Here is a 13173-nt window from a genome sequence, read left to right on the forward strand (position 1 = left end):
ACACTGTAGTTTGCCAGAGCAACTGGGTATGGGGAAACCTGAACTTAGTTTTGCTTAAAGCCTGTTACCCTAACAAGGAGGGACTTCCCAAAAGAACAGGAACTGACCTAGAAAATGAAGTATATGGATTAGGTAATTTTACACTTAACCTCATGATTCTGAATGTTGAATCTGAAGCTGCACTAGTCTTGCCTGCTATGTCAGTATTACCAGTCAAAGGTGAATTATGTGTAAGAAAGAATGGTTCAGTACACTTGGGTCATAGTAAATGTACTACTGTGATCGAATTCAGTGATCAAGGCAAGTCTACATTTAGAGCTTCCCGTCATTCCTACTTCATATGTGGTCATACCGCATATATACGTTTACCTCTAGATTGGGATGGTACCTGTTACATTGCATTCCTTCTGCCACCTGTTTTCCTAGCCCCTCCTGATTATCATAGAAATACCAATCTAGTACACCATAGACCCCAGAGAGATATCCCGATTGTTGACTACACTGAAACAGCATGGGAACAATATACGGACTTCAATAAAGGTCTCTTTCCTTACATAGGTGTTGTCTCAAATAGTAAACTGATACGTAGATTAACCAGAACCCTTGAAGCAGTAGTGAATGAAACTACTTCCGCCCTAGGCAACTTAACAGAGGAGCAGTCTGCGATGCGGATTGTTGTTCTCCAAAATCGTCTTGTCCTTGACGTCATCCTAGCCGATGGGGGCGGAGCCTGTAGGGTCATCGGATCAAGTTGTTGTGTTTTAATTCCAGAAAACGCGCCATCCGTATATAAAGCCATAACTCGTCTTCACAAGATTGCAAACCAGATACATCAGAATCCAGGCACCTGGACATGGTCCGGTTGGTTCTGGAGCGTGTTGTCAGCCTGGGGATGGAAAGTCCTATCCTTCCTAGGTATTGGCCTTCTCATAGTATTCAGTTGTTGCCTGTGTCTACAATGTGGACCGGCGATTTGCGGCCTGTGTGCCACATCGTGTATTCCACGTTCAAGTTCTCATTCAAAATCCCGGAAGAAGAAAGAAGAGCAAATGATGTTACATGAACAGATTGATGGATTCCTGAAGATCGATATTTCATGAAGGGTCCGTAGGGGACAAGGAGGGAATGAGGAAATATGAATTTTTATGATCAATTGTGTCCCCTATCTAGACCCCAACGGCTCCATGTACATGCTACAAGTACATGTATGTTCCCTCCACATCAAGCTATGAAGACGTAAATACAATTGTGTCCAACGTTAATATGTCCTCTTTCAGATCTGCCATGAATGGGTCAGATATTCCGTTCCTAAGTATGCCTTGCCACCGTCTTTATATGGTATACTTTTCACGTCTTTCACGTTTTCCAGCTCTGGCAAGGTAGGCCCTGAATTCTGCCATCGAGCTTTTCCTGCTTCTGCCTCTGAATGCTCCAGCCTGGACCTGTATCTGTATCCATGAACTTTGTCTTACTCCCTGCGCGGCTAACGGTGCCTAGCCCGGCCTGTTGCCTGCCAAAACTGTATTCAGCCTTCAAGTTATCTGCTCCGCTCCTCGAGAAATGCATTCCTGTCTAGTAGCTTAGGTAAACATCCCTCCAGCTGCAGAGCAAAGGGCCCAGCCTTACTGTCTCCGTGCAAGTAATTCATGACTTTCGTTACCATGGTAGGCCCATGCCCCCTCGCATCTCGTGTAGACACTTAGACGCTTGTACACGCACTAGCAGTCAGTATAGAATAGGCTCTGTCCGAAAGACCTTTCCTTCCAGATAATATAGTTCCTTAAAACACAAGATATTAGATACGATTTGGGATTAGGTTGTCCTGACATCCCAGACTTCTGTCTCCTCATGTAGGGCTAAATGTCAAGTTCCCTTCACCCTCTAGTTACACGTCAATCACACGTCATGCGGCTGTGCGCGCATCTCTGCCATGTATTTCTGCTGACTTTGCAGGATTCTCTTATGGATCCACCCACTTGTGTCATCATCATAATGACGTTTCTAGTACATGCCTATTGTAACGCCTTTTTCATTACGTATGTGTATTCTTATCTCTCTTCTCAGCTGTAACGCCTTCTGCATATGTCTTTACTGTAATGCATTTACTATAAATACGATAACCTGTCAATAATGTATTGCTGATCCCTTCCTGAACCTTTGTGGTGACGGAACCCGATTGCCTGGTTCGAACCATAATTCCTTTGTAAGGAATAAATTCCCTTTTATAACCTCAAATACCACGGATTCTGCCTCTTATTTTTACTGAGTTATTCTTATTGAATTTTACCGCATAAATTAAGTCTAGGTAATTTAAATTTACCACAGTAGGGTGTGGGTCAAGCGAGTCACCGTACTTGGCGGCAGCTCCCTGCACCAGCGCACCACAAGCACGCTGTGACCCAGTATGTACAGACCGACTCTCTCGAGGCCAGGCTCGGTCTCCAAACACCCAAAATAAAAACTGAACCACTTGACCGCAGATATAAATAAACATTGTCCCGCTTAGGGTGAAGCTGGGTCAGTTGAGGACATCTTGTCCTGATGCTATCCGAAAAGGATGGGTGCCCTCGTGGCTCAAGAACAAATTTAAAGACACATCGTCCCATTTTTAGCCTGAATCTGATGGCAGTAGTAACGCTGGCTCCCCCTGTGGCCGTTTGTCCTCAAATGGATTTCATCATCTGTAAAGAGAGAAAACTGCTTATCATATACAATCCAAATATATTCAAGAATATTAAAAACAGTTACAACAGAAATAAGTACTATTCAATTATTTTAGAAAAGTGATCTATAAAGTACAGGTCGAGTTAAAAAAAAAAAAAAAGAAAAACAAGTATTCATTTTGTACAGCCGGTCATGCTTGGAAATTTACGTTATTTTCGTTTCTTCGTTTCTATCTCCGAACAGGTGGGATTTGATTTGGGGAAGATCTCTCAGGGTTGGGGGTCTCCTCCCACCATGTGCAGGATCTGGTTAGAAAATCTGGGATGACCCTGGGAAACCATCTTTTTAGCAGGAATTTCCCAAAATGCAGGCTTATGAAATACATTGGACAATAATGTTGAAATTCAGTGCTTCCTATTAAAAAAAATGAATGCATTTTGGGAGTTGTAGTCTTCTGTTAAACCAGATGAAACTGAGGCGCTGGCTCTGCACGAGAAGATGTTGTGGTCTAGAAACGGGCTCTCGGGCTTGTGGAACCGCTTGTGTCCGAGCCTGCGTCTTGGCAGGTGGGGTTGCGGTCAGAGAATACGGACTCTTTTGCCAAAGCCCTAATCAGCATACGGCTAGGTTTTTTTTTTTTTTTTTTTTTTTTTTTTTAGGTTTCTTGAGCCAATTTGAGACCTTAAGAGCAAGGCACAGATATACTGCTGGCCAGTAATGTAGACCCAAAAATCCAGTAGCAGGGATCTCTGCGAATGGCCAGAAGCAAATTCATGGCATAGCCCCCACTTGCTGCCCCCCCATGGCCTCAACCTGATACATGAAGTGTGGCATCAGGCAAATATTTTGATACATTTCGCCCTCATTCTGAGAATTCTGCTATTTGGGGAGGTAATTCTGCACCCAATAAATATTGATACCACAGGATCTGGTGTTTTCTAAGTGTGGTAATTGTAATTGCATTTATATAGCACTTACTACCCCTGGTGAGGCACTGAAGCGCTTTACGGCGCTACTCTGGACCCAAGGTTAGTGGTTAATCCAGTGGTAAATGCTGGTTATTGCGCTAGTCCTGTGCTCTCGAGAAAAATAAACATTGCATACATTTACCCCAGTTTCTATGTGGTAGATTATATTAATACCAGTTAGGTGAGACCATGTGGTGTCAGGTGAATGGTATATTTACCTCCTCTTAGTGAGAATCGGCAGTAACAAGGTGCACTGAAAGTTAGTTCCCCATTCTGAGTAACAAACTCCGAATCTCGTTTTTTTCTCACCCACATTTTGTGGCATATACCGCATGCCTTCCATGCAACCCCGATTTAGGTGCAAAAGAAAATTCTCCCCTGAAACTGGCACTCAGATTAAGTTTTAGTTTAATAAACAAATAATTTGAAACCTGTCGTCTGATAAAACATTTACTTTAAAAATATTTGGTCTGAAAAAAAGTGAAAGTTAAACTTTGAACTATTACCTTGACTTGGCGCCCAAATTAATCGGGACTGGAGTTCGAATTGTAAATGTACCCCCAGACAAGGAAGGGTAACAGTTGAAATCGAAGTTACTGCCAGGTGCAGTTATTTAAAAATGACAGATTTTATTGTTGTCCAAACTTTTTTGAATTAAAAGTTTTCAAACTAAATATAAAATTCATAGATTGTTTACAATTTCAAACTCTCCAAACATTTCAGACTGAATGTATTTCAAACTAAGTTTTCACTGCATTCGCCTTGTCATAAGGATAGATCTGTGTTGATCAGGATACGCAGGTTCCGTTGACCTCTGACCCAGGAGTCCTAAAGGGACAGTATGGAGGGTGCTAAAGGTCTCTCCCCTTTTGAAGGTGCAGCGAGGGACATTTGACCCAGGAAAGATGATTTTTTTTCCAGATGCCGGAGACCGGCTGAATGTGCTGGAGTTCACGGTAGATTTTTACCCTCACTCACCATAAACGAGGGTCGGACCCTCCGAATGGGGCCCGTTGGAGATCGGTGCATTTTTAGATAAAACCACTGTCACTTATTCCCTACAGTGTTACCCTCCCTTTCTGAAAGCGCTTTGAAGAGAGGGCACCACTACAGCAGTGCTATAAAAAAACTGCCAAATAAATCAAATACAGATAATTAAGAGATGAAGCATTGATTTAATATATCTGGCTACCTATTCAGCGATTGAATGAAGCGCACAGGTGAGCGGACCTTGGAAATCTGGAACATTCTGTACTGCAGTGGACAGCGGGGGGCTTGAGAACCTGGAACATTCTGTGCAGCAGTGGGTGGGCCTTGAGAACCTGGAACATTCTGTGCTGCAGTGAGCGGCCCTTCGAAATCTGAAACATTCTGTGTGGCCGTTGGCGGGCCTTGAGAACCTTGAACATTCTGTGCTGCAGTGGGCGGGACTTGAGAACCTTGAACATTCTGTGCTGCAGTGAGCGGCCCTTCGAAATCTGAAACATTCTGTGTTGCCGTTGGCGGGTCTTGAGAACCTGGAACATTCTGTGCAGCAGTGGGCGGGACTTGAGAACCTTGAACATTCTGTGCTGCAGTGAGCGGCCCTTCGAAATCTGAAACATTCTGTGTGGCCGTTGGCGGGTCTTGAGAACCTGGAACATTCTGTGCAGCAGTGGGCGGGACTTGAGAACCTTGAACATTCTGTGCTGCAGTGAGCGGCCCTTCGAAATCTGAAACATTCTGTGTGGCCGTTGGCGGGCCTTGAGAACCTTGAACATTCTGTGCTGCAGTGGGCGGGACTTGAGAACCTTGAACATTCTGTGCTGCAGTGGGCGGGACTTGAAAATCTGCAACATTCTGTGCTGCAGTGGGCGGGTCTTGATAATCTGGAACATTCTGTGCTGCAGTGGGCGGGCCTTGAGAACCTTGAACATTCTGTGCTGCAGTGAGCGGCCCTTGGAAATCTGTAACATTCTGTGTGGCCGTTGGCGGGCCTTGAGAAACATGAACATTCTGTGCTGCAGTGGGCGGGACTTGAGAACCTTGAACATTCTGTGCTGCAGTGGGCGGGACTTGAGAACCTTGAACATTTGTGCTGCAGTCAGTGGGCCTGCAGAATCTGCAACATTCTGTGCTGCAGTGAGCAGCCCTTGAAAATTTGGAACATTCTGTGTGGCCGTTGGCGGGCCTTCAGAATCTGGAACATTCTGTGCTGCAGTGGGCGAGCCTTGAGAACCTGGAATATTCTGTGTGGCAGTGGGCAAGCCTTGAGAATCTAGAACATTCTGTGCTGCAATGGGCGGGCCTTGAGAATCTGAAACATTCTCTGCTGCAGTGGGTGGGTGGCTATCTCTTCCTCATGAGGCCACATCATAGGGTCTTCCCCTAACTACCGTGATGAGACAGCAGCAGCTCCAGAGGGGTCCCAGGATCTGTCCCACTACCAGCCGGAATAACCACAGCAGTGGGGACATGTGGAGACAATCATTTCATTCTCAGCCTATTTGTTTGAAATAGCAGCAACAGCTCAGGTCTCAAGGGAAGTCCTCGTTTAGCGTCACAAGCAACCGAGTGGGATACTAGAGGTCCCCGGCCCGATCCTATTATGGCATCCGTCTCTCCCCATGGCAGCAATAACGCAGAATTACTCTCCATCTCGGGAGGAAAGCGGACACTGACTCCGGCGTCAAGCTGCTCCATTACACTACAAACGCCCCCCTTCGAGCGAAAGACTAAAATGGGAACTGGCTGTTTCTAACTCCAAGGTCAGACTCCCTTGCCTGGCCCCAAGATGGCTGCCACAGCAATCCCTACTACGTCGTGCTACTCCTCTGAGAAAAAAATGGACTTCGACCAGACCTCGAACACATCCCCCATCCGGCTTACCCTTCAGGATACCGAATCTGTTAACCTACCTCTGACCGTGGAGACCTAGCTTTTTGGCCGATGCCCGGTGGAGCTACTTGATAGCTATAGAGGAGATGGGCTTTGGACTACCCCTTTGCCCATCACCTATCCAGCCAGCCATTGGGCAGACCTTACTGTGTCTCTCCGTCGTACTCTCCCTCCTACCCCTTTACTCCACCCACTTTCTCCTTTGCGCTCCATTTATCCCTCCTCTTTGCTCTCTAATTGTTTTCTCATTGAGACCTAGCCGCTTGACTGATGCCCGGTGGAGCTACCGGATAGCTATAGAGAAGATGGACTGTGGACTTCCCCCCTCGGCCGTCACCCACCCACCCAGACTTTGGACAGACTTCTTCGTCTCTCCATCCATCCTATCTCCATCCTTTCTCCCTCCTACACCTTTACCCCACCCGCTTTCTCTTCTAAGCTCCATCTATTTCTTCTTCCGACGCTCTTGAAATGTTTTCTTGTAACTGATGTAATTTTGTGGAACCTTATGTAAAGCGCTCTGATACCTCCGGGTCTAGCCAGCGCTATATTAAACTCAAACAATAAACAATGAGGATCTTGAACATTCTGTGCTGCAGTGGGCGGGCCTTGAGAACCTGGAACATTCTGTGCTGCAGTGGGCGGGCCTTAAGAACCTGGAACATTCTGTGCTGCAGTGGGCGTGCCTTGAGAAACATTTTGTGCTGCAGTGGGCGGGCCTTGAGCGTCTAGAACATTCCCTGCTGCATTGGGTGGGAAGTGCTCTGCCCACGTGATGTTAGTGGTGGAAACCTCATCACGTGGGCGAAGCACTTCTTGTCCTACTCTGGCCACATCTGGTGTGGCTCATTCCTCCCCCTCAGAGAGGCCCTGCTGGGCATCTGTCTACTCATAAGCTAGGGCTGCTGAGGGGGCAGTTTTTGGGAGCTCGGCGCCTTGCAGGAAGTTGTGGGCAGGAAGCCACGAGCCACCACGTGGCGCTTTTTTCAAACCACAGCGCTGACTTTGCCAAGTCTCTTCAGGGTTGGGAAAACAAGGTTGGTTGTTTTTATCTTTACAGGTTTTTCAATTTAAGCCCATCTTCCACTGCATTAGAGGTTTTGTTCATTAAAGTGAGGGTGTGACCTGTCCGCACAGGCCACTGTGCCACATTGTACAACACGCGCACGCTGATGTCACCCCATCCTCGAGAATCCAGACACTTCCCCACGGAGATTAGTTATAAATACAATACTTTCATTTGGAAACCGAAAGTGTGTGTGTTTCTCGGAAGTTTTAGGAAGCGAAATTGCCAACCCACTACAAAACTGGCACCTTTTATGTAATTCTAAAGTTAAACAAGATGATGAAACAACTTGCTATAAAAAGTAACTTTAAAAACGTAGTTGATGATTTGAATTAAAAAATAAATACAAAGGAAAATGTATGTAAAAGAACATATTTCACGGGCAGGGCTGGTGCAGAGGCTGCGAGTGGGACATGCCAGCACATAGAATCACTACGGGACACTTTAGTGTACAGGGTCACGCGCCTGGGTGGGACGTGTTAGTGCACACCGTCTCCGAGGCACTTGTCTGTGCTAGAAGCACCAGTGCACAGGAGGGGGATCAGATATGTTATTACATATAGTGTGGGTGGCATGTGTTATTATATGGAGTCTGTTGGGATTTTGAAGGAGCTTGGCGCGTGGAGTTGGAGTATGACGTTATTACATGGCGTCTGAGTGAGGTGTGTTATTACACAGAGAGTGGGTCGAAGGTGTGTTGTGACATCCGGGTGTGTTCTGCGTGTGACTTCTTACCATGTGGAATCTGGCAGCAAGTGACAGTACGAAGGGTGAGGGCGGGTCCATCTAGTGCTGTGGGACGTGTTACTACCATGAGTCTGGGCGAGACGTGTTATGTGGAGGCTGGGTGGGATGTGGTATTATGTGGAGTGGGGCTGGGGCGTGTTGGTATGTGGAGTTTGGAAGCCTTAGTACATGTGGTCTGCGTGAGATGTGTTGTTCTTTGAGCGTGGATGGGACATGTGGAGTCTGCGTTGCATGTTCTGTTTATGTGCAACGGGGGTGAAACATGGTATTTGGCTGAGTGTGGGTGGGAGTGTGTGTAGGATGTGGTAACGGGTCTAGGTGGGATTCATTACTATATGGGGTCTGGGTGGGACGTGTTATTATGTGGCATCTGAGTGAGGGTGCTATTATGTAGTCTGGTTTGGATGTGTTATGTGGACTCTGAGTGGGTTGTACAATTATGAAAAGTGTGGGTGAGATGTGGTATTAGGTTGGGGTGACGGGGAGTGTGAGCGGGATATGTTAATTGGCGTCTAGGTGGGATACGTTAATATTTGGCATCGGAGTGGGTGTGTTATTATGCAGAGTCTGGTTTGGATATGTTATGTAGCATCTTCACGAAATGTGTGATTTTGCGTAACCTGTGGGAACTGTGTTACGCAGAGTCTGGTTGGGATGTGTTATGCAGAGTCTGGTTGGGGTGTGTTATGCGGAGTCTGGTTGGGGTTTGTTATGCGGAGCCTGGTTGGGGTGTGTAATGCGGAGTCTGGTTGGGGTGTGTTATGCAGAGTCTGGTTGGGGTGTGTTATGCGGAGTCTGGTTGGGGTGTGTTATGCGGAGTCTGGTTGGGGTGTGTTATGCGGAGTCTGGTTGGGGTGTGTTATGCGGAGTCTGGTTGGGGTTTGTTATGCGGAGTCTGGTTGGGGTGTGTAATGCGGAGTCTGGTTGGGGTGTGTTATGTGGAGTCTGGTTGGGGTGTGTTATGCGGAGTCTGGTTGGGGTGTGTTATGCAGAGTCTGGTTGGGGTGTGTTATGCGGAGTCTGGTTGGGGTGTGTTATGCGGAGTCTGGTTGGGGTGTGTTATGCGGAGTCTGGTTGGGGTGTGTTATGTGGAGTCTGGTTGGGGTGTGTTATGCGGAGTCTGGTTGGGGTGTGTAATGCGGAGTCTGGTTGGGGTGTGTTATGTGGAGTCTGGTTGGGGTGTGTTATGTGGAGTCTGGTTGGGGTGTGTTATGTGGAGTCTGGTTGGGGTGTGTTATGTGGAGTCGGGTTGGGATGCGTTATGCGGAGTCGGGTTGGGGTGTGTTATGCGGAGTCTGGTTGGGGTGTGTTATGCGGAGTCTGGTTGGGATGTGTTATGCGGAGTCTGGTTGGGATGTGTTATGCAGAGTCTGGTTGGGATGTGTTATGCAGAGTCTGGTTGGGGTGTGTTATGCGGAGTCTGGTTGGGGTGTGTTGTGCCGAGTCTGGTTGGGGTGTTATGCGGAGTCTGGTTGGGGTGTTATGCGGAGTCTGGTTGGGGTGTATTGTGCTGAGCCTGGTTGGGGTGTTTTGTGCTGAGTCTGGTTGGGGTGTTTTGTGCTGAGTCTGGTTGGGGTGTGTTGTGCAGAGTCTGGTTGGTATTTGTTATTATGTGGAGTCTGGGGCGTCTTGGTACATGGTCTGGTTGGGGTGTGTTTTGCGGAGTCTAGTTGGGGGTGTGTTATGCGAAGTCTGGTTGGGGTGTGTTATGCGGAGTCTGGTTGGGGTGTGTTATGCGGAGTCTGGTTGGGGTGTGTTATGCGGAGTCTGGTTGGGGTGTGTTGTGCCGAGTCTGGTTGGGGTGTGTTGTGCCGAGTCTGGTTGGGGTGTGTTATGCGGAGTCTGGTTGGGGTGTGTTATGCGGAGTCTGGTTGGGGTGTATTGTGCTGAGTCTGGTTGGGGTGTGTTGTGCAGAGTCTGGTTGGTATTTGTTATTATGTGGAGTCTGGGGCGTCTTGGTACATGGTCTGGTTGGGGTGTGTTTTGCGGAGTCTAGTTGGGGGTGTGTTATGCGAAGTCTGGTTGGGGTGTGTTATGCGGAGTCTGGTTGGGGCTTGATATTATGTTGAGTCTGGGTAGTCTTCCTATACGTGGTCTGGGTGGGCTGTGTTCTCCGGGGTCTCTCTCCGGCATGTCTCACTCATTCGCATCATGTTTCTTTCTTCCTGGTCATCCCCAGTGTGGGCAAGTCGGCCCTGATGAACCAGTACGTCAACAACCGCTTCAGCAACCAGTACCGCGCCACCATCGGGGCGGACTTCCTGACCAAGGAGATGCGGGTAGACAACAGGATGGTGACTGTGCAGGTAGGTCTGGACGAGACACTCCTCCTGTGATGATTACATTAACCCTGAGGGCTGAGTGAGATACTCCTGTGATGGTTACATGGACGCTGAGGGCTGGGCGAGACACTCCTCCTGTGATGGTTACATGGACGCTGAGGGCTGGGTGAAATACTCCTCCTGTGATGGTTACATGAATGCTGAGGGCTGGGTGAGATACTCCTCCTGTGATGGTTACATGGGCTAGTCTTGTTTTCAACATCGCAAATACATGTAATTCTTAGTAGGTATAAATTATGCGTCCAGTACGCCGCTACTTCAATATTTTGGCACACAGCCAACGCATTTCGTTCCCTTGCGGATATCGATGGAGCGAACAGCTATCATACTGTTTTGTGGACAGACAACTGAATAGAGATACTCTTTGGAGACTTCCCTTTTTTTTGCATGATTTCCAAAATATTGAAGTAGCGGCGTACTGGACGCATAATTTATACCTACTAAGAATTACATGTATTTGCGATGTTGAAAACAAGACTAGACTCTTGAGATATCCTTGACTAGTTACCCTAATTTGGTTTTTCTGAACATTCTTGATACGTGTACCAAGCCCTGACGAAGTTCCCAAGGCACAAGGGAACGAAACGCGTTGGCTGTGTTCCTGTGGTTTTTAATCAAGACTACAAATAAAAAGAAGAAAACTATTTCTACTACAAGTGTTGGCTTTGTATGACTCGTGATAGAGGGCACCTTCCTTTCTTTTGTGGATAATACTTCATCACGGCCCAGGAAGGTGAGGAAGAAAGGGCTTAGGGTCGGGTGTGCTAACCTACTTTGCAGTTATAAACACTCAGAGTCACAAAATCTGAGTGTTTGCATCGTAAAAGAGATTTTTCGGGTGTCCGAACCCCATTTTAGGAGTCGATAAACTAAAATGAATTTCCAAATGGTTACCCATTTGCAATTTGGAAGGATCATGTTGTGGGCGTTCCTTCCAATTTACGAATCTTTACCAGATATGTCCAAGGTCTGCAACTGGAATTCTGGTTGCAAACCATTGAGGAGTTACCACCTTCCAACTTGGGGTGATAACCTGTTTGAGAGAAGGAAACTGTCCCCTTCGGACCTCTTCCCCTCGTGAATTAGGGTGAACGTTTCAGAGGGTGTTTATTTTTGTCACCATTGTTGTTACTGACTAAAGTATGCTGACGAATTAGGACTGTGTGTACCAAAGTCTTTGTGCCCTGTGTCCTATGCAATTCAATAAAGAGCTTTAAAAAAAGTTTCTTAGGCTAGGCAGTGGTGCGGGGGATCACAGCCCAGTCTCTGCCCGGACCCTCCGCGGAGCAGCTGCCTGCTTTATAAGACCAAGAGCCTGTTCATTCATTCTGAAACTTTAAATAACTCAACGCACTTTTTAAGCAGATCGGTTTCCTTTTTAAGAAATTGGTCTATAAAAAAAATGATACCTTATTTAAAATGCTTCCCAGACATGGTGGTAGCCAGGGCACAAGTCCTAAAAAAAAAGAAGTGGGGGGACTCTGACGTCACGACAGGAAGTGACATGACGAAAGGTGGCTTGCACCATCACACTGATTGCCTCCCCTCGCTCACCCCTTAGATGCGATTGCATCAGAGAAGCCAACGCGTGAGCAGCGTTCTTAATGAGCTCCGATCTCGCCCCAGAGAGGCCAAAGAGCGAATGTGTGGCTCCATTTGCTCCAGTTATCGAGCTCCCGATTAAATACGTGGGGGGACGCTGTCCACCCGCGTGGTACCCCGACTCGAGCCCTGGTGGTAGCTGACCCTTGCAGACCTCCATTCCTGGATTTTGACAAGACGGAGTGAGGCGCAATTTGCGACCAGGCTCATGAATATTAATTAAATAGGCTCGATTACGACTCAGATACGTTTTTTGGTTACAAAAAGCCTGGTCGCAGATTGTAAAAGGCACACCATTGATGGACGGAATGCAGAACAAATCAAAACATCCACCCCCAGTCAAGAGATTTGGGTTTGATCCATCACCGTTCTTTAGCCCACTCTGCCACCCCAGTCTTGACCCTGTGCCTTATGGGAACAAGCTATCCTGGCTTGTTTCCGGTCCAGGGAGGACCTGGCCTGGCAGTTTGGGCTGGACTGTTCCCATGAGGCACAGGGCCAAGACTGATTTGCACTTGGTAAAACTTTGACTTTTATGGATGTAGGAACCGTTTCCGGAGTACTCCTGGAAATCTACGCAGTCCTAAGTGATGAGTTCTGAGGTGCGTCAAATCCAAGGGCACAGAATTTACACCAAGTGGAACCTTCAGTTGCACAGTTTTGACACAAACATGCACTTGGTTATTTAACTTTTGAATTTTTCCCCACAAAGAAGAAATCCCTAGATAAAACCTTGCCTCTTCGACCCCCTTATTACACATTTGCAGTTCTATTAAACTCCCACCCTGCAAACAAGGTGCTCCTGCCGCCGACGGGGGATTTTTGGTCCATCTCGGAGGAAGTAGCCGCCTTCAGGGGGCACCTGGAGAACCACCCCTATGAGATTGTGGGCCCCAGCCTGCAGCAC

At 47.4% G+C, this 13173-nt stretch overlaps 1 protein-coding gene across 2 annotated transcripts in view; it reads left to right on the forward strand.

Moving 5' to 3' along the window:
- Window positions 1-13173, forward strand: part of LOC146797100 (ras-related protein Rab-7a-like) — a 221712-nt gene that overhangs the window by 166681 nt on the left and 41858 nt on the right. For both annotated transcript variants that reach the window (XM_085629738.1, XM_085629739.1), the window contains exon 3: window positions 10502-10628. In XM_085629738.1, the coding sequence (XP_085485864.1) occupies window positions 10502-10628 (127 nt within the window). The remainder of the gene's footprint in view (window positions 1-10501; window positions 10629-13173) is intronic.

The sequence above is a fragment of the Triturus cristatus genome, chromosome 10, assembly GCF_964204655.1.
Source record: "Triturus cristatus chromosome 10, aTriCri1.1, whole genome shotgun sequence".
In the NCBI taxonomy this organism is placed as follows: domain Eukaryota; kingdom Metazoa; phylum Chordata; class Amphibia; order Caudata; family Salamandridae; genus Triturus; species Triturus cristatus.